At 34.8% G+C, this 24,465-nt stretch overlaps 2 protein-coding genes across 6 annotated transcripts; one reads left to right on the forward strand and one right to left on the reverse strand.

Annotated features, from left to right (window-relative positions):
- Positions 1-162: 162 nt before the first annotated feature.
- LOC106172958 (endoplasmic reticulum transmembrane helix translocase) lies at positions 163-19,233 on the reverse strand. 4 transcript variants are annotated; one of them, XR_015333358.1, is made up of 27 exons: positions 18,949-19,233; positions 18,466-18,555; positions 16,395-16,582; positions 15,825-16,053; positions 15,381-15,450; positions 15,001-15,107; positions 14,537-14,666; positions 12,540-12,722; positions 11,941-12,078; positions 11,525-11,645; positions 10,843-10,997; positions 10,301-10,476; positions 9,773-9,883; positions 9,223-9,348; positions 8,633-8,741; positions 8,099-8,208; positions 7,720-7,812; positions 7,160-7,256; positions 6,675-6,736; positions 6,270-6,398; positions 5,907-6,024; positions 4,985-5,181; positions 4,475-4,617; positions 3,918-4,029; positions 1,896-2,039; positions 1,341-1,538; positions 163-923 (listed from the first exon to the last, which is right to left on the reverse strand). XR_015333358.1 is itself a non-coding variant. In XM_013553910.3 (26 exons), exons 1-26 carry the CDS (start codon positions 19,198-19,200, stop codon positions 1,434-1,436), a joined length of 3,495 nt encoding a protein of 1,164 aa, XP_013409364.1. In that variant the 5' UTR covers positions 19,201-19,233; the 3' UTR covers positions 163-1,433. The 4 variants fall into 4 exon arrangements, 1 of the variants encoding a protein (XP_013409364.1); XR_015333357.1 differs by having other exon boundaries at positions 163-1,139; positions 1,295-1,538; XR_015333356.1 differs by having other exon boundaries at positions 163-1,243; positions 1,295-1,538.
- A 183-nt stretch (positions 19,234-19,416) lies between these two features.
- LOC106172955 (uncharacterized) lies at positions 19,417-24,339 on the forward strand. 2 transcript variants are annotated; one of them, XM_013553904.3, is made up of 7 exons: positions 19,417-19,550; positions 20,042-20,341; positions 20,690-20,940; positions 21,394-21,839; positions 22,397-22,556; positions 22,998-23,196; positions 23,591-24,339. In XM_013553904.3, the coding sequence occupies exons 2-7, from the start codon at positions 20,100-20,102 to the stop codon at positions 23,901-23,903; spliced, it is 1,611 nt and encodes a 536-aa protein (XP_013409358.1). In that variant the 5' UTR covers positions 19,417-19,550; positions 20,042-20,099; the 3' UTR covers positions 23,904-24,339. The 2 variants fall into 2 exon arrangements, with proteins under 2 accessions (XP_013409358.1, XP_086863992.1); XM_087007866.1 differs by having other exon boundaries at positions 19,423-19,550; positions 20,071-20,341.
- The last annotated feature ends 126 nt before the right edge of the window (positions 24,340-24,465 follow it).

Here is a 24,465-nt window from a genome sequence, read left to right on the forward strand (position 1 = left end):
TCCAATTTTACTGGATCTCATATGCTTAGTGATATTGTTTTTGTTTGGATAAAATTGACTTTTTTATCAGCTCTAAGTGAAAAATAAATTTGAAAAAAAAAATCCATTGGACTTTTCCTCTTATTTTTCACATTTACTCAAACCACATAACAGATTCAGATAAATTGTGTTAATTTCTTCATCGATTTATTTCATTGCAAGTAAACAATGTTTTAATTTGATCTGTTGTACAATTTGGTTTCATGGTAAAATCTCACAAGGAATATTAAAATGACGTGTTCGAATCTAGCTTTGGAGTATTTCACTTTAAATAGGCCTTGTGGAAAAGAACATCCTGTAGATAATAACCAGGATTTTGACAATTTTCCCACACTTGCCAATGGTTAATGAAGCTACTCCTACATTCAAAGTGGGGCCCATGATTTTTTTCTAAATTTAACAAGTTACGGAAGTATAGCCATTTATGAAGTTCCACATGGTCTAATGGTAAGCACAAATTCCAGAATTATTAGTTTTGGTGGTAAAATGGAATTTACTATATTTCTATGAGTTGTTTACAAGTTATTTATCGTGAAATATGAATCTCACATGAAGCATCGTTATCCCAAATTACCATTCTTATTGTTTGAATACTGCAGCTAATCTAGGCAATATATTTTAATCAATAGAGCACAAAATTGCTTTTTCAGCAAGACCACTGTGACAATGAGAATTTCACAAACTTTATAATAAAGATATTTGTTAAAAATAATCTGTGTTAACTGAAAATGCATTCCATTGTGGGCACAAATACTATGAAGTATTGTACCTCAACAATGGCAATAGTGGTTACAAGATGAAAATCTGAAAATGAAAGTCAGTACCTTAAAATCCACTTGTATTAATGACCACAACCTTTGCACATACATGTGATCAGTATTTTATTTGAAAACATGGCATGACAGAGCACTGGTATTTTGCACTTCATGTCTTTTTGATACCATAGAAACCATACCTTAACTTGCTATCAATGATGATACAAACCAATGGTACCAACCAATGATATCAACCAATGGTACCAACTAATGATATCAAATAATGATATCAAGCAATGGTACCAACTAATGATATCAACCAATGATATCAACCAATGGTACCAACTAATGATATCAAATAATGATATCAACCAATGATATCAACCGATGGTACCAATCAATGATATCAGCCAATGGTACCAACCAATGATATCAACCAATGGTACCAACTAATGATATCAAATAATGATTTCAACCAAAGGTACAACCAATGGCACCACCCAATGGTATCAACCAGTGATTTCAAGCAATGCTAACCACCCATGGTATAAATAGATAGTATCCACCAACAGCATCAACCGTATCATCAACCAAGTTTGAGACAGCTGCCAAATGATGTGACACTAAATATGTTCGAGATTACTGCTTTAGCCTAGCGTCTCCAAATATAAACTGCAGTACCCTGTCTACCACGAAGGAACACAAAACGTCTGCTGCTATCACTTTTAGCACCGTCTGCCTCAGCTGAAATGTAAAAAAGGATTATTACCAAAACTAAAAAAACAAGAATATTTTGTAATCTTTAAATTAAACAAATGGTGACAAAAATGAAACTGTACTTGTTATGGGAAGGTATTTATAGTGGGGGATGCCAATACTTAAAACCTGGTGGATTTAATAAGGTCCCAATACTTACTACATCTTCAACCTAAAAATTAACTACGAAAATGAAATACATACATTGTCACCTAAAAATCAACAGGCCTAGCAGTTCTATTACTAAAAAGTTTTAAGCAAACTCTGGTAAAAGTCCCACTGTCATCCCCCCCCTTGCCCACTTCCCATACCTACATACAAACAAGATTTCTCGCATAAACTAACCTCATCAGGCAATTCTACTATTTCAAAGTACTGAGCAAACTCTGGTACAATTCCTGCTGCCAGGGCCACTATCACGCCACCAGATATACACAGACTGTACAACAGGGGTTTGTTTTCTCTTAGACTTTCCATGAATGGATGACCCTGCAAAGTACACAGAATATTTACGTGTGCTTGCACTAGTGGGCCTGATTTGATCTTAAAGTGCAATTTCAGTCTAACACTAGACTGAACCGGTCTTAAAAATTAAGGAGGGACTCTTAATTTAGTCTTAAGACTAAAAACAAACTTAACCTGCAGTGAGTAAGACTATTATTGGTCTAAATTCAACTGAAGTGGCAAAGCAATTATCTCCCCACACACATTCAGACCAAACTTGGACTTACTCTCCAGCCAGACGGGTGAAGATAACAATCAAGTAGAAGGCCATTGTGTGAGTAGCAAAGGGTGGTCTCTTGGCAAGTAAGTGCTAATTGCCTAATTGATAAGTGTGATTCAGATACTGTCTCAGATAATTTCTAAAGCAAGGAAAGATTTGGTTGTGGAAGTACTAGTGCAGCATACTTTAATGTTGTTTTGAAGGAAGTCTTCCTTTCTTTCTTTCTTTTCTCTTTCTTTGATTTTGATTTATATCTAAAGGGTGAATCAGATGCTATCTCAGATAATTTCTAAAGCAGGGGAAATGTAGCATACATTTTCACAATTTTTCTTTACTATAAGGTTTTGACATTTAGTATTTACACAAGAACTCCAACTGTACATAGCTTCAGCAGAGGAGGAGTAATTCACTTTGGAAGGCTGTCAGACTTATACAGGCATTGTGAAACAGTGTGGGTCTTGTTAGATATTTTTTTCCCACCTCAGAAAGAACTGGATTTCTTTTTTTCAAAAAATAAATTCCAGGGAAACAAAATGGTACCACTCAGTGATATTAGCAAACCCCTTGTAACAGCTATAGATGGTGATTTTATTTGGTTTATCAATGTTTGATAAAATGTTTTTTGATCAGAAAAATCAAAGAAAGAAAAAAGAGAGAAAAACTTCCTTCAAAGGCAAAAATCAAGAAATACATGTATATTGTTTTGAATATCAAATTCAAACATAAAATTCCTGTGGTATAATGTGGTTTTAAATAAAATTAAAACTGTACATTTTTATGTTAGATTGAAGTGACTTTTCAATTGTTTGTGACAAATAAAAGGTCATGTCTAATTTTAAAATAAATGCACCTTGTTTGTTAATGCTTTCAAAACTATATTCCTAAGCTCTTATGTCAAAACATTAAAAGTATGCTGCACTAGTACTTCCACAACCAAATCTTTCCTTGCTTTAGAAATTATCTGAGACAGTATATGAATCACACTTATCAATTAGGCAATTAACACTTACTTGCCAAGAGACCACCCTTTGCTACTCACACAATGGCCCTCTACTTGATTGCTATCTTCACCTGTCTGGCTGGATAGTAAGTCCAAGTCTGGTTTGAATGTGTGTGGGGAGATAATTGCTTTGCCATTTCAGTTGAATTTAGACCAATTATAGTCTTACTCACTGCAGTTTAAGTTTGTTTTTAGTCTTAAGACTAAATTAAGAGTCCCTCCTTAATTTTTAAGACCGGTTCAGTCTAGTGTTAGACTGAAATTGCACTTTAAGATCAAATCAGGCCCACTAGTGTTGGATCTAAAATTACTGTGTGCTACAGTTACTGTAATAATAATAATAATAATAATGATAATAATAATAATAATAATAAAGCTGAACTTCACTGTGCAATCTTTCTTTACGATGGTTAAAATGTTTATTTTCATAATAATTATTATATTGAGTCAATCATCAAGTGACGATATATATTTTTGCCAATATCTAGTACTTTAGATTTATATGGAAATACAATCATGACGATGTATATATTTGGGGACTAGCATTCAGGAAGATATAAATAAAGATAAACGGTGTATGTCAGCTGAATATGTGTGTTCTTCCCAAACTTTTTCAAAGCATCACTACAATACCTGCACCTACCTTATAATTAATGGCGAAGGTTGAGACTTGAAGGGCCATAGAGATAATGTACATTGTACTATTTAGTATTGTGGGCTCAAATTTCTTTTCTAGATCTACAAATTCTTCAGTTCTGAAAAATAAAATATTTGCTGTTTACTGCTGTTCATAATTTGACTCAATTTTTGTACTTAACCTAGTTTTTAATATTTCCCAAAGAGAGAAAGGCTACCGTAGGTATATTCTTCAAAGAGTTCAATTCAGGATTTTCGTACATTAGCTACATCATATTCTTCCTTGGGTTTTTCATTTTATTTTACAAGTAGCCATGTATGGACTTTCAACTTCAGTTTTTTGTGAACCAGACGCCCCAGAGTATTTACCTTGGTACCAAGTTTTTAATATTTCCCAAAGAGAGAAAGGCTACCTTAGGTATATTCTTCAAAGAGTTCAATTCAGGATTTTCGTACATCAGCTACATCATATTCTTTTTTGGGTTTTTCATTTTACTTCATAAGTAGCCATGTATGGACTTTCAACTTCAATTTTTTGTGAACCAGACATCCCAGAGTATTTACCTTGGAGGGCTAACTTTGAAAGCTTCATCATAGAGAACATATAAACTTGTAAAATGCACTGCAAACTGTAGCAGCACTGTCAGTATAGTGTACAAGTTGAATATATTAGGTAATGGCCGACTTTTGGATAATGTCTTCAAGGGCTGTAATAAAAAGGTTCAAAAGCTGATAAATCTGACCTACTTGTTAGAAAATATATAGATTTTAAACAAAGCATGCAGCGCAATTCTTTAGAAAAGTCAGGCAGGAAAATTCTTAAAGATGAAACTTAATTTAAAACTTATTGGACTGTCAATTAAGACCAATTATAAAGGAAAATTTATTTAAACTTTTTCAAAAATATAACTGCCCAATAATTACAATGGATCAATAAAAACAAGAAACAATTTCATGTGAAGACAAAACAAAAAGAAAATCAGCACCAATTTTTGGTGTTTTGCTTTACTGGCACCTTTGACACATATGCAAAGAAACCTCAAAATTGACTAAGATTAAAATATGAACTCTAACCTTTGACCTAGATATAAATAAGAAGCACCCAGCGAGCAACAGCCCCTGCATGGTGGCCTGGGAGTCACTGAACTTTATTCCCTCCAGATACAGAACACTCTGACTATAGGCCAGCACCAAGGCATTCAAGGCAAGGATCTTGAACATCTGCAGTGTGGTCACCAGGGTGCAACGACCTTGCTTGATTATATGGCAGACTGAAACACAGAGAAAATGATACCTGATTATATGGCAGATTGAAACACAGAGAAAACAATGCTACATAATATGGCAGACTGAAACACAGAGAAAACAATGCTACATAATATGGCAGACTGAAACACAGAGAAAACAATGCTACATAATATGGCAGACAGAAACACAGACAAAAACAATGCTACATAATATGGCAGACTGAAACACAGAGAAAACAATGCTACATAATATGGCAGACTGAAACACAGAAAAAACAATGCTACATAATATGGCAGACAGAAACACAGAGAAGACAATGCTTGAATGTTTGGTAGAATGAAGCACTGAATAAAGAATGATCAATGTTTTATCTTGAGTACTGAAATACAAAGAAATAGATTGTGAACATCTGCCATTCGATTTTCTGGCTGATACATTTTACATGATTTTACTGAACCCATTCTTGAAGGGATTTTCTTCTAGCTAAATAGCTAAACCCCATAAGAATAGGTAAGGCATTTTTCTACCACTAACCCTGCTCCTGCAAGCTCAACTATTTGACAGGTGAAAAGTAGGTCTACTGCACTGAAATGGTAAGAACTCAATTCAAACTATTCTTCAACAGTAAACATCCCTTTATACAGAGAATGTGTCTTAAAATATACAATGCTTTTATAAGGGCCTGCATGTCCTGTCGTTAAATATGTAATAATGGATAACAATATTATGGTATTGCATGTTTACTTACCACACATAGTGGTTGCCAGCTTTGAAGTGAATGGTGAAGCTATACTGGCATCGCCCAGCCTTACAACCTGGGCTTTTTCCTCTTCCTCCATTTCTCTCATCAACTGCTGTATCTTTTTCTGTAAGCGTAACATTCCAAATAATCTTCATCAGCAAAGACTCGGAATTTTTAATTTGCTTTGTTAATCAAAAGACAGCAATGGCAACAAAATTCTTATATCAAGTTTGATCATATTTTTACAAAAAGCTACTATAAAAAACAACACTCAATAGCTTTAGGATATTTATTTATGACACAGAGATATCTTTGCAAAGCCACAGTGGAACATATATGCCCAAATATGCATGCATATATGACATATACCTGTGCTGGGGCCAGATTGTCCCCTCTGGCAATGGCTCTGTTCTTGGCGGCTCTACCCATTGGTTTTCCTTTCAGGGCAGCAGGGGGCGACACCTTATCATTGGCATCTCCATCTGCCTGTCTGGCAGACTATGAAACAAAAAGATAAATTCCAGTGCCCATATTTAAGCAGACTACTTAAATTTCATCCAAGTTAAAAGCTCCAAAATCATTAATATTAAAATTTATGCTTCTTTTTAACATCTGTTATGAAATGAGTGAAATAATTTACCTAACACAGCTACACACTATAGCAAGGGTTCCCTTTATGTACATAATGATGTATTCTTTGGGATTTAACTGATACCACAAACAGAGTTTTGTCCATTTATCATGTAAAAACAAAAAAAAATTGAATTAACCAACCTCTTCCTTCTTCTTTTTCTTCTCTGGAAGTCTTTCAGGTGCATTTGACAACAATGCCACTCCTGTAAATTGTACATTTCAGACTAATGAAAAATTTCAAAACATAATGTTTGAAAACATCCTTGTTATATCATAATTATAAAAAGAAGTAAGATCAGTATGTTTGTGTATAACATTGTCTTTCTGCTTTTTCATAATGTATACAAAGTTATCTTTCCTCTGACAAAGGATTCCTTTTCTTTATGCAATGCTAACCTAAAGATGACATTTACAAATATCAGTCTTTGAATCTATTACCCCCCTTACAAGTGCTACACAGGAGTAAGTCTCATTTCAAAACTTTGTTTCTATATCATACACCAACTGAAAGCCCAATAACATTCAGAAACCAAAGGGATCATATTGAGGCTTTTGCTGGTGTAAAGAAACACTTTCAATGGTGTTCTTTTGTAAAGCTGTCCCCAGTTGGTTCAGAATTTACTCACCCACGTGGGCATGTTTCAGAGCCCCCACGTCATTGGTTCCATCCCCACACATCAGTGTTACGTACCCAAGGTCCTTCAAACTGGTGACTACAAATTCCTGGAGAACACCATTTAAAATGTGCATGAATATGTCTTCAGCCATTCTATAATTTATTGTACATAATAAACACCTAGGAAAAATCTTGTTTTTAAGATAACTGATACATGGAAAACCAAACCTCATAATTAAGTTCATCAAACTTAATTGTAATTCACCATGCACTATACCATAAAAAATATCAAAGATGTCACAATTACTTTCAAAAAAGGGTAAGATTAATAGAAATCACACATTACAAAGATTACTTCTGATAAAGAATATCTAATTAAACCATGTATTACGAACTAAATTCAGCTTTTATATTAGATTAATATGATGGGGTACTGTAATTAGAAAAAGCACTATTCATGCATTGCTTTTTCAGGGCAACTGATGATATTTGCTCTATGGTTAGATTTGAAACATAGAAATACAAAATTGAAAGAATCAAATTGAAAACAGTTTGACTGAATCTCCATACCTTTTGTTTAGGTGCCACTCTAGCAAAAACCTTGACTTTGGGCAAAATCTTCTTCAAGAAGTTAAGATCCATGGTTTGTAAATAATTTAGTGCCTAAGTAAAGAGCAAACAAATTATATAGCAGAAAAAGGCAAAACAAAACTGGCACTCTATCAACAAATACATACTTTGTTACATGCTTAAATGCCGTACCCTACATAGAAGTAGTTGATTTACTTTAAATTACAACAATTTTTAAGGTATTTTTAAACCTTTAATTCAGTACAAATGATATCAATGCATTCAGAACACAATAAGTATATCATTCACCAGTATTTTTAAATTTTTAATAGATATACAGTTGTGCACCCATGATATGACAACAGTTATCATAACTGACCTCTCCTGTCAGGCACATGTCATATTTCTCAGTGAAGGTTTTAAAGGAGCTGTTCTGCACTATAGGTAACAGTATGGTGTCATCAATAGACTGCCAGTGCCAAGATGAATCTGAAATGGGCACAAAAAATGTGAATTTCTAATCTACAGTGACAAAGGAAATTTTTATGTTTAATAGGTCAAACTAGGAGTTTTCTTTGCTGGAAGAGAGCTGTATTGAAACTTTCACAATAATTTCTCCCAGAATGTGATAAAATCTACTGTTGCTTTCAAGTGGGCCTAAATGTTTGTGGATCCAAAAACCTTACTGAATATATAAAAAATTTGTTCTGGGTCTTACAAAATATAATGCTTTTGTTTATCTCTAGTTTTGGCTGGATTTAACAATTCTGTTACACTCTGTGCCTCACTGATGACAATTTTGTTAGGTTCTAGGCACTGTTGAATATAATAATATTGTCTCACCTGAATCCTTTGCTAAATGGGTTTAGCTATACAGAATAAAATTTTCTGCATTTACTTGAAGACTGCCTACCTTTATCATTTGGTGCAGTTGAAATCACAGTGGCATTTTTCCTCGTGAAGCGCAGTTCTTTAGCCACGTGGCAGGCTGTGAGCGGGTTGTCACCTGTGATCATTGTCACCTAGAAAGAAAATACTTGGAACATCAGGCTGAATCAAACAATAGTCATAAAAAACTTTGTTACCTGATATTTTGCACTGTTCCTTATCAAGAAATGAAATCAATATATTACAGAAGTGAAAACTTCAAATAAAATATGCCTGAACTTCTCTAATTTTAAGAATTTCAAATCCTAACTATGTATCGGCTAGAAAAAGGACATGGCATTTTTAGCTTTTTTTTTAACCAAAACACAATCTTGCAATTTCATGTTTTGAACTCTCTGACCTAAGACTTGACACAGTTTTACTGTTATGTTCTTAATATTAATATACTGTCATATCTCTCCAACTTCTTTAACTCTAAGCTGCATCAGTCAGCTCGTTTATATAGTGCGCATGTTACAGTAATGGACTTATGTGATGCATTTAAAGATTTTACTGGACATTAAAAAGTAACAATGAGAAGCCAGTCTAGATCGACATCTAAGTAACTATACTTACATGATGAGAAGACTGCTGGATCTCTTTGACCACTGACTTAGAGTCGGTCTTAAATGGACACGAGATGATGACAAAGCCAGCAAAGTTCAGGTCACAGTCTACACTCTCCCTGCTCATGTCACGCACCTGGAATGGAATATGTTAATTTACAAATAAATAAATTAATTTGAAAAAAAAAAAAAAAAAAATATGTTCCATATGAAAAAGTTATTTACACTTTTTTCCAATGAATTTTTAGGCCTTTTGTTTTAAATCAATTGTTGTTCCAGCAGGACTTATTAAATTGTTTCGAATGAATCTGATGATAAAATTACTAATGTATTACTTGCATAGAGGAGGTTTTCATTATCTTAATTTGTTTTTTGTCAACACGGGGCTTTTTATGTGCATAAAGATGCTGTTTTCTTTTACTACTAATGTATTCAGCAAACTTCTGCCATCTTCTTAGCAAAATTAAGCTGCAATAAAATAATACAGAACTTAGAATTCTTTGTTTTTCAAAAGAAAACATATCAGCATTTAAAATATTGAAAGAGGATCGTATCAGCACCTGTTGGTGAGAAAGATGTCCCAGTTTTTTCCAGCCCAGTGCCAGTACTCTGGCTCCCCTCCTGGCCATGGCAAGGTACACCTCATTGTAATCATCAGGAACAGTAGAAAACTAAAAAATATACAGAAAAAAATTATTAATACCTCATTTAGGTATATAAGCCAGATATATCTATAAAATTTGGTAGGGTTTAGATATGAAAACTATATCCATGCCACTGTGTTACATCTTATAGGGAATATGTTCAACTTATGTTAAGGCGTGACATGGAGAGCATCGTTATAATATAAACTGCCTTCTATTTTGTTGTCAGACCTACAGTGGACAGTTATCACTTTACCCAAAGCTATACAATATGCAGGTCTTTATGTCGCTAGGCTTTCAGTCAGATATGATGATCCAGTTTTGTGATGTTGCTGAGGTTGCTAGCACTTCAGGAGAAAACCCCCCAAAAAAAACTGTGATTTACTTTTTCATATTAGCTGTAAAAATACAATAAAATAAACTTTGCCATTCAGTAACGCTCACCATGGATCTCAGAGTCTCAGGTGCTCCCTTCACAGTGGCAATGTAGTCAGTCTCTGTAGACCCAGATGGTGTGTGACCAGCTATCACAGACATTCTCTTCAAGGCACTGGAGAAGTGGTAGCGATGGAAAATCTTCAGGCCATGGGTTTTCATCTTTTGTGGTACCACTGCTTCCCCTGCAAAATAGATAAAATATCACTTAGTCCACCGCTTGGTTCGCAGAAACAATTACTAAGAGCCAAAACACAATTGTGGTTGATAACAGCATTTAGCTTTTTAGAAATGCTGAAGCAAGCTTGTTCTGCAGTTTTTGAAATCTGCAATGTTGACCAACTGCAATAAGCAAAAAAAAAAAAAAAAAAAAAAAATTCTTGCATTCTTTACTTTTTACATTCTACCCATATCAAGTCAACCATATGTAGTTAGCTTGTATTTTGGAGGACTTGGAATGCCCAACTTTAGTGTTAGAAACTAGATATATCAACATAAAAAAGTGGTAAAAACAATATTCAAACTGTCAAATCCATGAAAAACCCTTGTACCTTTAGTAAGATGCCAGTCCACTGCCTTGAGTGTGGCCTTCTCCATGGGATCCCCAACTAAATCATCATCCAACTGCACAAGGGCATGACATGTGGCCATTACCCATATTGTTTCTATGGGAGCCTCAGTGGCTGGGATCAGCTCCTCTTGGGTTCTAATAAAATAATGTTGACTATGATTCATATCATATTGATATAACATTAGTACCTAATCTACAAGATGCTTTTTGAAATGAAATATGCTTGGAATATTATAAATTTATATGAAAATATGGAGACAGCAAGATGCTGTATGGTGAACACCCTCTAAACGAGATGTTTTACAGGCATATCTGCAAATGGGGTAAGACCTTTTGACTTCAAAAAGCAAAGAATATGTTATTAAATTATTTTGCCAGACAATACAATACAAAATTGTCAATTCAGACCTTTTGCACCATCACATCAAATCTTACAGTACTATGGTAAAAAATTAAAAACTGTGGAGGATACCAAATGACTTCAGTAATGTTTTTGATTTCACTGATATCATGTTTGCCTAATAACACTTAAATAAGAAAGTGTTCTCCATAAAAGAAAACAAATTATGATGCACAAAAAAATAAAAAAATTAAAACAAACAAAAATATGAAGAATGAAACAATTCATCAATAGCCCAAGGTGTGTGTGTGCCACCACTCACTGTAGTCCAGCCACTCCCTCCACCACCAGGTCATCACTGGTCAAGGTCCCCGTCTTGTCAAAGCAACAAATGTCCACCTTACCAGCAAATGGGATTCTGAACGGCTCTGTACAGAAAACATCTGAAAAGAAGCAAAAAGTGACATGATGCAATGTAATTTGGCTCTCAATAATCTGTATAAATGAATCATTCATTACTGCCCACTTCAATGTATTAATACACTAATTCATTAGTGGAATTTCTAAATCTCAACCAACCAATATTTTTGTTGCCTGTTTTCTTGGTATGAGAGGGACTATGAATATTTGTGGTAATCTAGAGGAGACATAAAATACACTATTTGTCTAGAAACAAAGCTTTTTTAATTAAAGATTATGAAATGCTTCCTATTTAAAAATAACTGCCACCATACTTACATAGTTTAGTCAATGCCAGCAGAGAGCTGTTCACAGCCAGGGACAACTCTATGGGTAACTCTGGAGGCACCACTGATGTCAGAATCAATGTACATTCTAAAAACAGCTTGTATTTGTTTCTTGCTGGGTTCTCTGATCCTGAAAAAAAAAAGAAATTGAAAATGGCTTATTTGTCCTTATTGTTCAGTGATGCTCACAACTAATAATAAAAAATACTTCACACATTTGAATAATTCATTACTGATTATTTTCCTAAAAGAGAAAGGGCTTTAAAAAAAAACACTGATGGCTACATATCTGATCCTAGGTAGCACAATTCATCTAGATATTATTGGAGATGTGGAAAGAGAATGCCATACAAGGAGGAAAAGCTGATGAATTACACAAAATCCACCAACATACTCAATTTGCCTTTTGCATGTAAAAAGGTAAGTTATCCAAAAGGTGGAAATTTTTATCCCTCGTGCTTTGTGTGAGCATAAGTTTTAAAGTATTGGAATAAGAACTTTAACAATCAAAATATTGGTCATAAGTCTATTTTTCATATAAATTAACATAGAAATTTAAAATAAAGGTGGCATCAATCTTAAATGACTTACCCTTTACCCATACATAACTTGAGGCAGCAATGGCAAATATCAGGAGGAACAAAATGAAGAGGAATGTTTCTAGGTTGTTGGCAGTGACCCTCTTTACTCCATAAAGAATAGTCTTCAGTAGCTTGCCCTGGGAGGTGTTGAACCCAGACTTCAGAACATAGGCTATGCAGCCATTGTCTCCAGCTGCCAAAACAGAAAATGTATGATTTCATCTGTAACTTTCATGTTCTGCCTACTGGACTTAAATGTTTGGTCAAAAAGTTAAGACCAATTTTTAATTTTTAGATTTTTTGTAAGTGTGCGTGTGAACCAGACCGCTTTCCGAAAACATAAACTGTGGGCATGTAACAGAACAAATTTACAAAGTTAAACTGGCCATGCTTTAATTTTACTAGCATATGCTAACGTTGCAAAATATGTCATGAATCTTTAAATTGCTACAAAAATAAAAATAATACATATGACACAAATTGGTAGCACACGACTTTCAATTATAAACCTATAAATGACTTCAACATAAAAAAATTAGAAACAAAAACAAAAGCTGTGCAGATATGCCTGAATATGTTAGTGTCCAGGAAAAAAAAATAAAAACAGATAAAACCAGATATATAAGACAAAACAAAATTTCAGTTCACAATCATGCCAAGCCTTAAAAAAAGATGACTGCTACACCAGCATAAATGCCATCCATTCTTTTTGTCAATGAAGCATTTCACAACTCTATTCATATATGTTGCTATAAATAACAGATACCACCATCATACAGTAACTTCATCATATAAACACACTACAATAAAAAGGGCCAACTAGCTGATGTAAAGCAAGTGCTGACTACAGTTATTATAAGGCCACACTTTTTTAATTTTATGGATGACATCCTGCGCGCGCACCGATTTTCGTCCGTTCTCCAAAAAAAAAAAAAAAAAAAAATCCCCCCCCCCAAACCGCCCCCCCCCCCCCCCCCCAAAGGAAGTCAGTTGTCGCAAACATCGTTATTGAATTTGCCGGAAAATGCAATCGGCAATTCTCTGCTAATTCCGCAAGCTCCATTGTCGACTGCGGAGACATTCGAGTAGTTCCGAGTGTGGAAAATGAGCTTTCTGCGCATGCGTATTATCACCACATGGAAATATGGCCGTTTTGCCGTCAACTTCATCTCTAGCATTAATTTCAAAATACACGACAATTAAAGTCATAAAGAGAACGGGGGCCGTCGTTTTGGATTGGTTTGCCATTGATATTGGACATGGAGATATCACCCTTTTACAATTTTACGAAAGGCTGGCCGCGGCCAGCAATCATCGCCCGGAAAATTTCAGTGACATTCTGTCCAAAGCAGCACATACCAGTTTCTTTTTGGAGCGAAAAAAGGGTCGACAAGAGCGTCGCGGTATTTGGTGGACTGAAGGTCGGACAGGCCACCCGATAGTTGGCTGCTAGCGTGTGAGTCGAAGTAGACAAAATGGCATCGACCGAAATTACCTTAGTAGTAGGAAGCATAGGCCTATCTTTGCTTAATTTTTTTAACAATTCTGTGAAGTGTTTACAATGCTTTAATTTTCTGAGAGTACAAATAAAGACACGCTATTTATTTGATATTTGTTTTATTGGTTTCTATACCAACAGAATGCATGAAATAACCTTAAATAGATTTGGTAATATGCAGCATATATATTCATGACTTTTTACCTTTCTACGAAGTAGGCCCTATTCACAATGCTTTAATATTTTGAGAGCATGGATAAAGACATGTTGTTAGTTTGATACGTGTTTCTGTGGTAAATTAGTGTTTCCAGCTGTGTACTGAAAACATAACTTTTCTTAAGCAGTTTTTTTTTTTTTTTGGACTGTTTTTTTTTTTTTTCGCCCGCTCGCACCGACTTTGGGGTCCCCAGAGGATGTCATCCATAAAAATAAAAAAGTGTGGCCTAATACAGAAATTTCTATTAAACTTTATGGTGTTTTTATTTGTGGCATTTAAGTTAGAAGTATACCTTTTAATCCTGGGGCAGTCTTGCTGGGTGGAGAATGCTGAACAACTTTAGTGCCTCCGTACAGAATGTGTAACTTGCCATCCACTTGGATGTCCAGTATATGGTCAGTGTCCATGGTTTCAGCTGCCTCCTATGATAGCAATATGTATGATATATAATAGGCAAAAAATATGTAGCAAATCACAGAATGTAAGACAAATACAAACACACATAAAATTGTTTTTCATTCTACAGCTAGACCTATAATTATCCATGCCTACATCACAGGCACAGACTCATTCTACAATCAAAACTAAAATTTTCCATACCTTCATCACAGGCACCAACTGAATCTACAGAGAGACCTATAGTTACCCATACCTTCATCACAGGCACTGACTCATTCTACAGAGACACCTATAGTTACCCATACTGTCATCACAGGCACTGACTCATTCTACAGCCAGACCTATAGTTACCCATACCTTCATCACAGGCACTGACTCTCCTGTAAGCATGGACTCATCCACAATACAAGGCCCTCTCAGCAACAGCAAGTCACAGGGCACCAACCTGTCTTCTTGAGATCTACCTGTAGATTATATACAAAACTGCAAACTTGTATGTTCAGGACCCCCCCCCCCCCCCCCCACTAAAAAATTTGGCAAGTAATCATGTATATGTTTTGCATTTTTGATCAAAGTTTTAATTGTTTTCAGTCTCATTTTATGAAATTTGGACTACAAAATCTTGTTGTTTTAAGTGTTCAACAATAATTTCAGACAATGATTCAACTTAAAATAGAACCTGGAGCAGATAACTGGAAACAATATTACTAAATCCTGAAAGGTTAATCATTAGTTACCTATAGATATAAGGTCACCAGGAATGAGTTCATCACTTAAGATGGGTCTCCATTTTCTATTCCTGTAAACCTAATGCACACAAAAAAGGAAATTTACAATATTCCCAATTAAAAGTTCTATGGAATAAATAAATAAATAAAATAAATAAATATATTAAATAAATGAACAAGCTGGCAAACTTATTTCTTTATAATGAAAATAATATAATCAAAGTACACAACAATTTCTACCCTTTTCAAAATCCTTAATTATTGAAAAACAAACACCAAGAACAAACATGTAAGTGAAAAAGAGCAGCTGAGCCAAATAAGTTTACATGGCTGTTATATGTTATCAAAAAAATTCTGATGTATATCAAAGAGGCAATCTATTTTGTTAAAGCAGCCATTGTTTTATTATTTAAGACCTGCATGAGTGAGTAAGTAAGTACAGCAGCTGAATACCTGAACTTGATATGGCTTATTTCCCATTTTACGGATTTCAGCCATATTTCTCAACTGCTGCTGCACAAGTGTGGCCTCAAAGGCGATCAGCATGAACAGAGTGAACACACTGTAATACCAGTACTCATCCAGGCACCACAGCCCGACACAAAACACTTGGAATACAAAGAAAGGGGCTGTGGCTCTCTCCTTGAACAGCTCGGAAAACTTTGGAATGTCCAGGACCATTCTGAATCACATAAAAAGTATGTATTATTTATATTGTTACACATGCATTTTAAATGATTTTTGAGAAATGCAAAAATATTTCATGCCTATACTGCAGCCATATTTTCAAATGAATTAAAATTGACTTCCCAACTTATGGTAAATCAATCATATTATTACATCTACACTGTATAATGGCTTTGGTTAAAATTCACATTTACAGAATAAATTCAAAGCAAAAATACATCAGATGCATCTCTGTGCTACTTGAACTAAGCTGCAACAAAATTATTGAAAAGCTTATAATCAATGCACTGTGTTTTGTTTATCAAAATTGCAATATAAAGTACCTATACAACTTACTCATTCTTTCCATATTTCCTCTCTGCTTGTTTGATATCACTTTCTTCTTGGTAGCCTTTCCATTCCATATAGGTCTTAATAGAATAGTCAATGGGGAACTCCACTGGAAGAAACTGCTTTTTCTCCTCTGCATCATACACATATTTGCACTTTTGGAAAGTGAACCAAATTTGTTCTGTATCTTCATACTGAAATGCAAAACATGTCAATGAAAAAAAGGAGAAGACATATAAAAAAGAAGCAAAAATAATTCAATAAATGAACTGAAAATAATAAACAAACTCAGCATCTAAAATACGCTTTGTTTAAATGCACAAAAGTAAAGAGATCCTTTGAAATGAGACACTACAAAAACTCCAATTGAACAATTCAAATATCTTCTGCAATCATGTGACTTGAAAACAATGTAGAATGTGCTTCTCATATTGTTATATGCAACAAAGAAAAAAATACTGAAACTTCTAAACCAACCACCACTTATTTGACTAAAGTAATTAATTTTATACTGTAGATAAAATATTCCTTGAAAGCATCCTTTAAGTAAATATATCTTTAAATTGCTATCATAGTTTTAGCACCTTAGTTGTAGAACATATTGTTAGATCATCGTCATTTCTAAGAAGTACTTAACGAGAATTAGTAATTATAATAATAATTATATTGAAAAATGATATTAGTATTCAGAATCGAAAAAATATCTTATTTTCTTTTGTGAGGCACTTAAAATAATGAATCTTCAAATATAGGAACAGACTTTACGAAAGGCCAAAAAATCTGTCAGACATTCGGTCTGACAAGCCTGAAAATTCTGTCAGACCGAAACAAAATCTGTCAGACCGAAGTAAAATAATAGAAATATAAACCATTATTCATGTTTTCATGTGTATTTTCTAATGTTTTAAATCATTGACATTAAATCAAATATTAATTTTTTGAAATATATTTATTTGTAAAAAAAAGTAAGATAAGAAAGAAAAAAAAATAGTGCTGAATGAAACAAGGACTAAAAACATTACAAGTATGAAGAATGCGTAGCTAGTTATTTCAAATGTATGTCCATAAAAACGTCTGTTAATCAGTAACCATTTCACACGTTGTTTTTGGCAATAACATATGCATTTTGAAACAGCACAGTAAGACAGTCTCTTTCGTCCAATTGAAGCTTTGTCAGGGAGTGTCCAGTCCGAGTCCTTCTTCTTTTTATTTCTTTTTTTTTTTTTTTTTATAAAAAGAAACTCAAACTGTGAGCTTTCATCAAGTTCATGCGCACTTTCTCCTACTCGTGATGAACGGTACATGCAAATACGTACATATGTCCCATAATTTAGGAAACTGTAATAAAGCTGTAACATTTATGTTGCTGTTGATCAAAATGATAACTTTAGTACTCCTGACACTCGGCACACACTATTTTCCTCTCCTACAGAACATAAGTCCGCTAGGGCCTACCTTCTTTCCAATTTTATTAAACTTCCGTTTCTCTTCCTCACTTCGTTTTCATTTTTGCCACGCTTTGCACCAACGAAGTGTTTAAAGTTCAATAACGTCATTTTCTAAGCAAAAGGCTTATCCATGAGTACTGTGTACGACTGATAATGAAGAAACAGAGGATCAAGTCTGTAAAAACGCAAATTAGCACGAGCACATGTGTTGCGGCCATTGTGTTGTGTAGTATAACGAAAACGAGACTGTACATTACATCATTCAGGAATTCCCCAACCTCAGCCAGTCACAAAATAGTATTTGTGAGTGAAACTGAGGTTAATAAATTATGTATAATTAGCTGGGAACTCCCCGAGATTTTCACCCCGTCTTTCTTTTCGAATGAAGTAAAATATATCGTCCAGAAAAGAAACAACGCAATCCTTATAAATTTACACATTCTCAGTCAGTTTGAAAACTCGCCGGACATAAGGTCCGACGATACAGGATTTTTTATCGGACCGTGACGAAATTTGCCAGGCATGTCCGACGGTCCGACGCCTTTCGTAAAGTCTGTAGGAAACAGGTGAGGGGTATGAGGCATGTGTGAAATTTAAGTATGTTAATCCTTACAGTATGTAAGTCTCACCTTATCATGGTGCAGTTCAACCAATTCAGGAGAGCCATTATTTGGTGTAGGAACTACTTTGACCACTCCAGCTTTCTTTGGATCATTTTCCTAATAAAAGTCAATAATGCATCTATCACTTCGCTGCAATTCGTCATGTAGGATATAAATAAAAAAGAATATTGCAAATCAATCAGATCAAAAATTCAAGGTCTTACACAGAAATGAAAACAACAAATACAATTTTCATGAACCACTGCATTTATAATTTGTGAACATATTTGCATTAAAACCTCTGGCATCCACTTTTAACACAGAATAAGAAAATGTCGTACATTTTAAAATGTGCATGGGACCAGACTGCAAAATGCGGATAACATCCAATATGTGAGATAACTTTAGCATCAAAGCATCAGTTTTATTTGACAATTATCGACATATGTGAAGACCGTTTGGTAACCTAAAACAAAATAGAGCTGCTTTACAAAAAGATGCCATACTTACAGATCTACAGGTAAGGGCGCATCTCACATGGACCGACCAATGGCAAAATAGACACGTTAAAATTTGCAGAATGCCGATACCGGCAAGAGCAATCATTCCCGCCTCAAAATACTCAACAACGCCATACGCAGTGACCCAAACGTACAGCCATATGGCATACAAGACCATGAATGGTGCAATGTATCCATGGAAGACTAGCGGTCGTAAATTATAAAGAGAAATCCGCTGTATTTCTTCGTTTACAGTGGTCATGTTGCCGGAAGTTTCATTTAATTGACGAGGATGAAATCAACAGCGCGATATTTCATTGGATGAATTTAGTCAGGTCGTCTTACTTTTTTTGCGATAAAAAATTACTAGAATCAAGAAAATATTGTAAAAAAAATTAAATGAATTTTTTTTAAAATTCACGTTTTTGAGGGGGTACATTTAGATAGAACTTCATAAAAAGACGATCAAGTGCGGTACGCTCCTTTCATTTTTAACCTTCTACAACGAAAGAGTTGAAAACACTGAAGCGAAAACTTCCCGTACAAAAACGCGAAGACGACGTCCCAATTTCAACGAATAGGAATTGATGGTTGGTTGGCTGATAATTCAAGGTATTTTGGGAAAGAAAGCATGTTCGATGATTTGGTCTAAAAAGCCAAATGTGACTCTAGTACATATCAGAGACCGCAAATATAGGAGTGTATTTGTGATTTTTTCATTTTTCTCACTTTGACATTTTCATAGTTACGTGGCTTCCATATCCTATTGGCCTGAAGCAACGTGCTCGTCACATTTACTGTACGTATGTCACATTTGCACAAGGATTAAAAGTGGCGTTATGTACAGTAATATTGCATCAAAATAGACGCAAAAGAAAAAAAATGTTTTGTGCACTTTTTCATAAACACAAGATAAGAAAAATTGTATTCGATCTACATATTATTTTCAAACTTGTTGGAATACTAGTGTGATTGGATTATCGTTGTGGAAGTTAAAATTTCTGTTATTTTTAATTTCCACATATCAACATTTTCTTTACAGTTTTAAAAAGTGTTAAAATATGTAAACATTTTTATGATTTTCAATATTATACTAAATTTAGGCTCACTGACTTGATGCCCCAACTATAAGCCACATCAAGGGTCCACACAAGCACTGTCATGGATGCAGACCAGGAAGTATCTGGCAGACCTGCTCACCTCACAGTAATAGAGAATCTGCTTTCTGCTATCAAGACCTCAGATATAGACACTGTCAAAGGCATGGCAGATGAGTACAGGCAAAACCCTAGCCTTTTAAGTGATAGAAAATGTGGTAGTGCTCTGTTAGCTGCAGCCAGGTCTCCTACAGATTGTGTAGAGATAGTGTACTTATTGCTGGCAAATATGAATGCAAATGTCAGGTATGTACTATCCACTGTTTTATATTTCTGTCAATTATAAAGGCTGTTATTCATCTAAATTTTAGCTATTCACACAAAGCAGAAGTATGAACACAATCTGTTGCTTTGATTCATCATTTTAAATATATATTCAGTTAACTTTTCATTGTTGGTGCTTAAAAACTTTACAATTGCATTTTAAACCATTTTAATAATTTAACTGATAGATGACAGTTCGATGCCTCAGTAGGCGTCATACATACCTAACATACATACATACATACATACATACATACATACATATATGATAATATATACATATGATGATAATAATAATACATTTTAATATACATATAATTTTTATCCCAGCCACAAAGACCAGAATGGCCTCCAAGCGCTCCACTTTGCAGCCTTCAACAACAACCACAATATACTTAGTGCACTGATCCAGGCTGGTGCTGAAGTGGACTGTCAGGATGCCAAGACATACACCCCGCTCCACTATGGATGTGTACAGGGGCATGTGGACATAGTGAAAACCCTGCTAGCCAAGGGGGCAGGTGCTTGTAGAGGCAGGAGAATGTGGAAGGAGTCCCCTTTGCATGTAGCTGCATATGATGGTATGCAATTGAGGCAGTGGCAGATGGAAAATATTTCATATATTTTTTTGTGGTTTATAAGTTTTTTAAGGTGTTCATAAAATATAAGTGAATTAATTTTGAGCAGGTTATTCCTTTTCATATACAAGTGTTCTTGCAGGCGTAGAGAGAACTCTGTGTTTCCAAAGTACAAAGTATTGAATAATGAATTGTATATTTTTTTCCCAGAAAATTTCACCCACCGATAAACCCTTTTTTTATGAAAATAAAAGGATGTTTTTTAATGACAGTAATAATCTTTTTTTAAAGTTGAAACCACTGTTTGACCAAATTCATACCTATTTAATGTTTATATATTGTTCAAACAACCTTAAAAGCATTTGTTGGTTAAGGATATGCTGATAAACTGCTTATGATTCATACATTATTTATGACATTACCACTCAATGAAATGATTGCTTGTTTACTTCCTAGGTCACCTTGAAGTAGTTTTACTATTGCTTGAAGAGGGCGAGAATCCCAATGTCAGAGCAGATGTTGGCGACGGAGGTACTCCTGTACACCGGGCGGTGACTGGCGGCCATATTGAGGTGTTGAAGGTGCTGATGGCAGCAGGGGGAAATATCCACAAGTTTGACAGCAAAGGCCAACGTCCAGTCCACATAGCTGCAGCACAGGGAAATGTTGACATCCTGCAGCTGTTGATAGAACATGGTGCTAGTTTGAATCTCATCGATAACGTCGGGAGGACTGCCCTCTCGCATGCCGTGTGCAGTAAGAATACTGAAGCAGTGGAGCTTTTATTGCTTCATGGCTCGGATACCAATGTGCCTGACAAACAGAGGATGTTTCCTTTACATTATGCTGCCATTGAGAATAGGCCTCAGATTGTGAGGCTTCTGTTGGAACATGGTGCTAGGGTAGGTGTTATGTCATTATAGATGTATCTTAAAGGGTACATGTATCTCTGTATTGTCCATATTTATTGTACAGTGTATCCGTAAAAAAAAGTTCATTTCTTTTATTAAGGAATATGTTCAGGGAATAACAGTATGCTAGAAGAGCATTACTGTTTCAGGTGCAAGGTGTTAATTTCATCTACACAACATGCCAAATTTCATTACTTATTTGGTTTGCAATTATGTTTATGACCCATAGAGTGAATCCTCAGATACATGAAGTAATTCAGCATTTTTTTCATTTATATATAGAACTATTTATTTGAGTATTTATTTGAGTCATTATTTGAGTAATTGTACAATACAAAATGATAATAACCTAAATTCCAAGTGAAGATATCTGAAATGTGTCTGCTTTAAAAATTTTTCTTTTCTACCATCGATTCAGATCTGATGATGCTTGCTTTTTTTCAAATCTCAGTATTATTGAAGCATATAGGGGGACATTTCCCAAAAACGTATTAACTAGGTTTGTATTGGATCTGAAAACTCATGGTCCTCTTTCTTGATTCATCAAGGTGAACGAGACTAACTCTGTGCGGGACTCAACAGCTCTTTGCATGGCTGCATCTCTCAACTTCCCAGCAGTGGTTCAGGAACTGTGTGCGGGGGGCGCTGATGTAAACAAGGGAGACAAAAACAAATTTACTCCATTACACAAAGCTGTCAGCTCTTCAGGTAATGTGTTTTATGCATCTTGTTGGATGTTTTATTTGCCTATTTTTAAAATATTATTATTAGCAATCTAAATTAAGGTAGCTACTATTGTTTTTTGGCTGCATCTGAGACAACTTCATGTACTGTATTGAATTTGGATTAATGATTAATAAAATTGATAATGGTATTTTTTCTCAGTTATATGTTTATATAAAGGTGCTTAAAATTGACAGAAATACCCTTTCTTAAACTGGTTTGTTAGTTGATATTTGAGTTCAGAAATGTCCAAGAGCAGTGTACATCTTGTGTGGACAATAAATAGGAAAATGAGTACCAGTAAAAACAAAGTTTAAATAAAATCAGTCTTTCTAAATTTGCTACTTTGCCAATGACCATCTTCATTTTAAGTGTATAGGCTTCATAGTGCACTTTATATATGATATCCGTAATGTTGTCTTCCAGAGCAAAACAAAAGCGAAGTCATATCCATACTTCTCCAATACGGTGCTCTTCTAGACATCCGGGACATTGGTGAATACACCCCTCTAGAACGTTGCGTATTCCAGTGTGTTATACACAATTTTAATATACACGATCTCAAGTTGTTAGTGGGAGCAGGAGCTCCTTTAGAAAGCCAGGGTTCCAGAAGACCATCATCAAGGTGCATGTGTGTGTTTGGACACGTTTGCTTACGCAAGCACTATGCTTCGTAAGAAGTTGAAATAAAGTTTTCTGAGCATGAGAATTGTAGTACAAATTAGGAGTACCATGTTACCTTTATAAAATCTATAATCTGTTATACAGGCTATGTGTTCAAAAAATAATGCTTCAAGAAACTGGAATAACAATTTTTTTGCTAGTTCAGAAGTTTGATAAATCTGTATGGTTTTTCCTTTTGTCAGTCCTTGTCAGCCCTTGAATCATAATATTTCCCTATCCACATGGTTTTTAATGGCGATCCTGGCAATAAAAATGGCAACTCTATTAGTGATGAGGTTGATGATGAAAATAATAAGATTTTTTATACTATATTTATAACTTATTTTATTTTGCAGACAGCACAGTTCTGCCCTCTCCTGGGTGCTGTGGCATGGCCACACAGATGCTGCAGCTTATTTGGTGAGTGCTGGTTGGAACCTGTCTACAGAGGCCTGGATATTCTCTGTGAGGTGGAACCTTGCTCAGAAAGACATACTAGATATGATACTCCAGTATTTAAAAGAGCCTAAGGGGCTGAGTTTTCTGTGCAGGGATGTTATTCGGTCATGTTTGATGAAGAGGAGGAAAGGGAGGGAAATATTGAGTGCAATTGAACAGATGCCATTGCCTGGAACACTGAAGAGGTTTTTAAGAATTGAAGATGGCTAACGAGAATTCTTTCACACTGAACCGAAATGATTTGCAATCTGCCATGTTGGTATGCTGAAGTAATCATACTTTATGTCTTGACAATTTTATTTATTTATCATTTCAAAGTCATTTTGTCGTCTGTTCCTATACAAGGTGAAATATGTTTATTTAAATTGTGGGATGGACTGCAGTAATGATGTATTTACATGTTGCATTTTTTCTTCCGAATACATTGTTTTTGATAACGTTCCATATTACGTACAATGAAATATAGCACAGGTTATATTTGATGAGAGAAATCTCAATAACAATACATGTAGTGACTGTGTCCTTAAGGTGAATGAGTTCACTTCCCCAAAGTTTACATTATTGGATCATATTGAAATGCATTTGTACTTTTGTATGTGATAAAATAATCCCTAGGTTAGCAGTAAATGTAACGTTATTTATTGAAGCATTTGTTTCAGTGTTATTTTTTACATTGACATTTGTAAGAAGACCTTGTGTGATTTATCAAAAAATAGTGTAGTACGCATCACTGCAGATAAACACGCAAGGAGTCAATTTGTCTTTAAAATAC

The sequence above is a fragment of the Lingula anatina genome, chromosome 3 (genome assembly GCF_051362555.1).
Source record: "Lingula anatina isolate TDL-2025a chromosome 3, LinAna3.0, whole genome shotgun sequence".
NCBI lineage: Eukaryota > Metazoa > Brachiopoda > Lingulata > Lingulida > Lingulidae > Lingula > Lingula anatina.

What these genes read in the sequence shown, in the direction of transcription:
- LOC106172958 (XM_013553910.3), bottom strand. Translation starts at nt 19,200, where the DNA reads ATGACCACTGTAAACGAAGAAATACAGCGGATTTCTCTTTATAATTTA. An exon ending in AAGTTATGTATGGGTAAAGG is followed by an intron (nt 12,079 to 12,539) that starts GTAAGTCATTTA and finishes TTTTTTTTTCAG; the next exon opens with GATCAGAGAACCCAGCAAGA. An exon ending in GCTGGCATTGACTAAACTAT is followed by an intron (nt 11,646 to 11,940) that starts GTAAGTATGGTG and finishes GCTTCTTTTCAG; the next exon opens with ATGTTTTCTGTACAGAGCCG.
- LOC106172955 (XM_087007866.1), top strand. Translation starts at nt 19,526, where the DNA reads ATGGTTGGTTGGCTGATAATTCAAG. An exon ending in TGGTTGGCTGATAATTCAAG is followed by an intron (nt 19,551 to 20,070) that starts GTATTTTGGGAA and finishes CCCAACTATAAG; the next exon opens with CCACATCAAGGGTCCACACA. An exon ending in TCCAGAAGACCATCATCAAG is followed by an intron (nt 23,197 to 23,590) that starts GTGCATGTGTGT and finishes TTTATTTTGCAG; the next exon opens with ACAGCACAGTTCTGCCCTCT.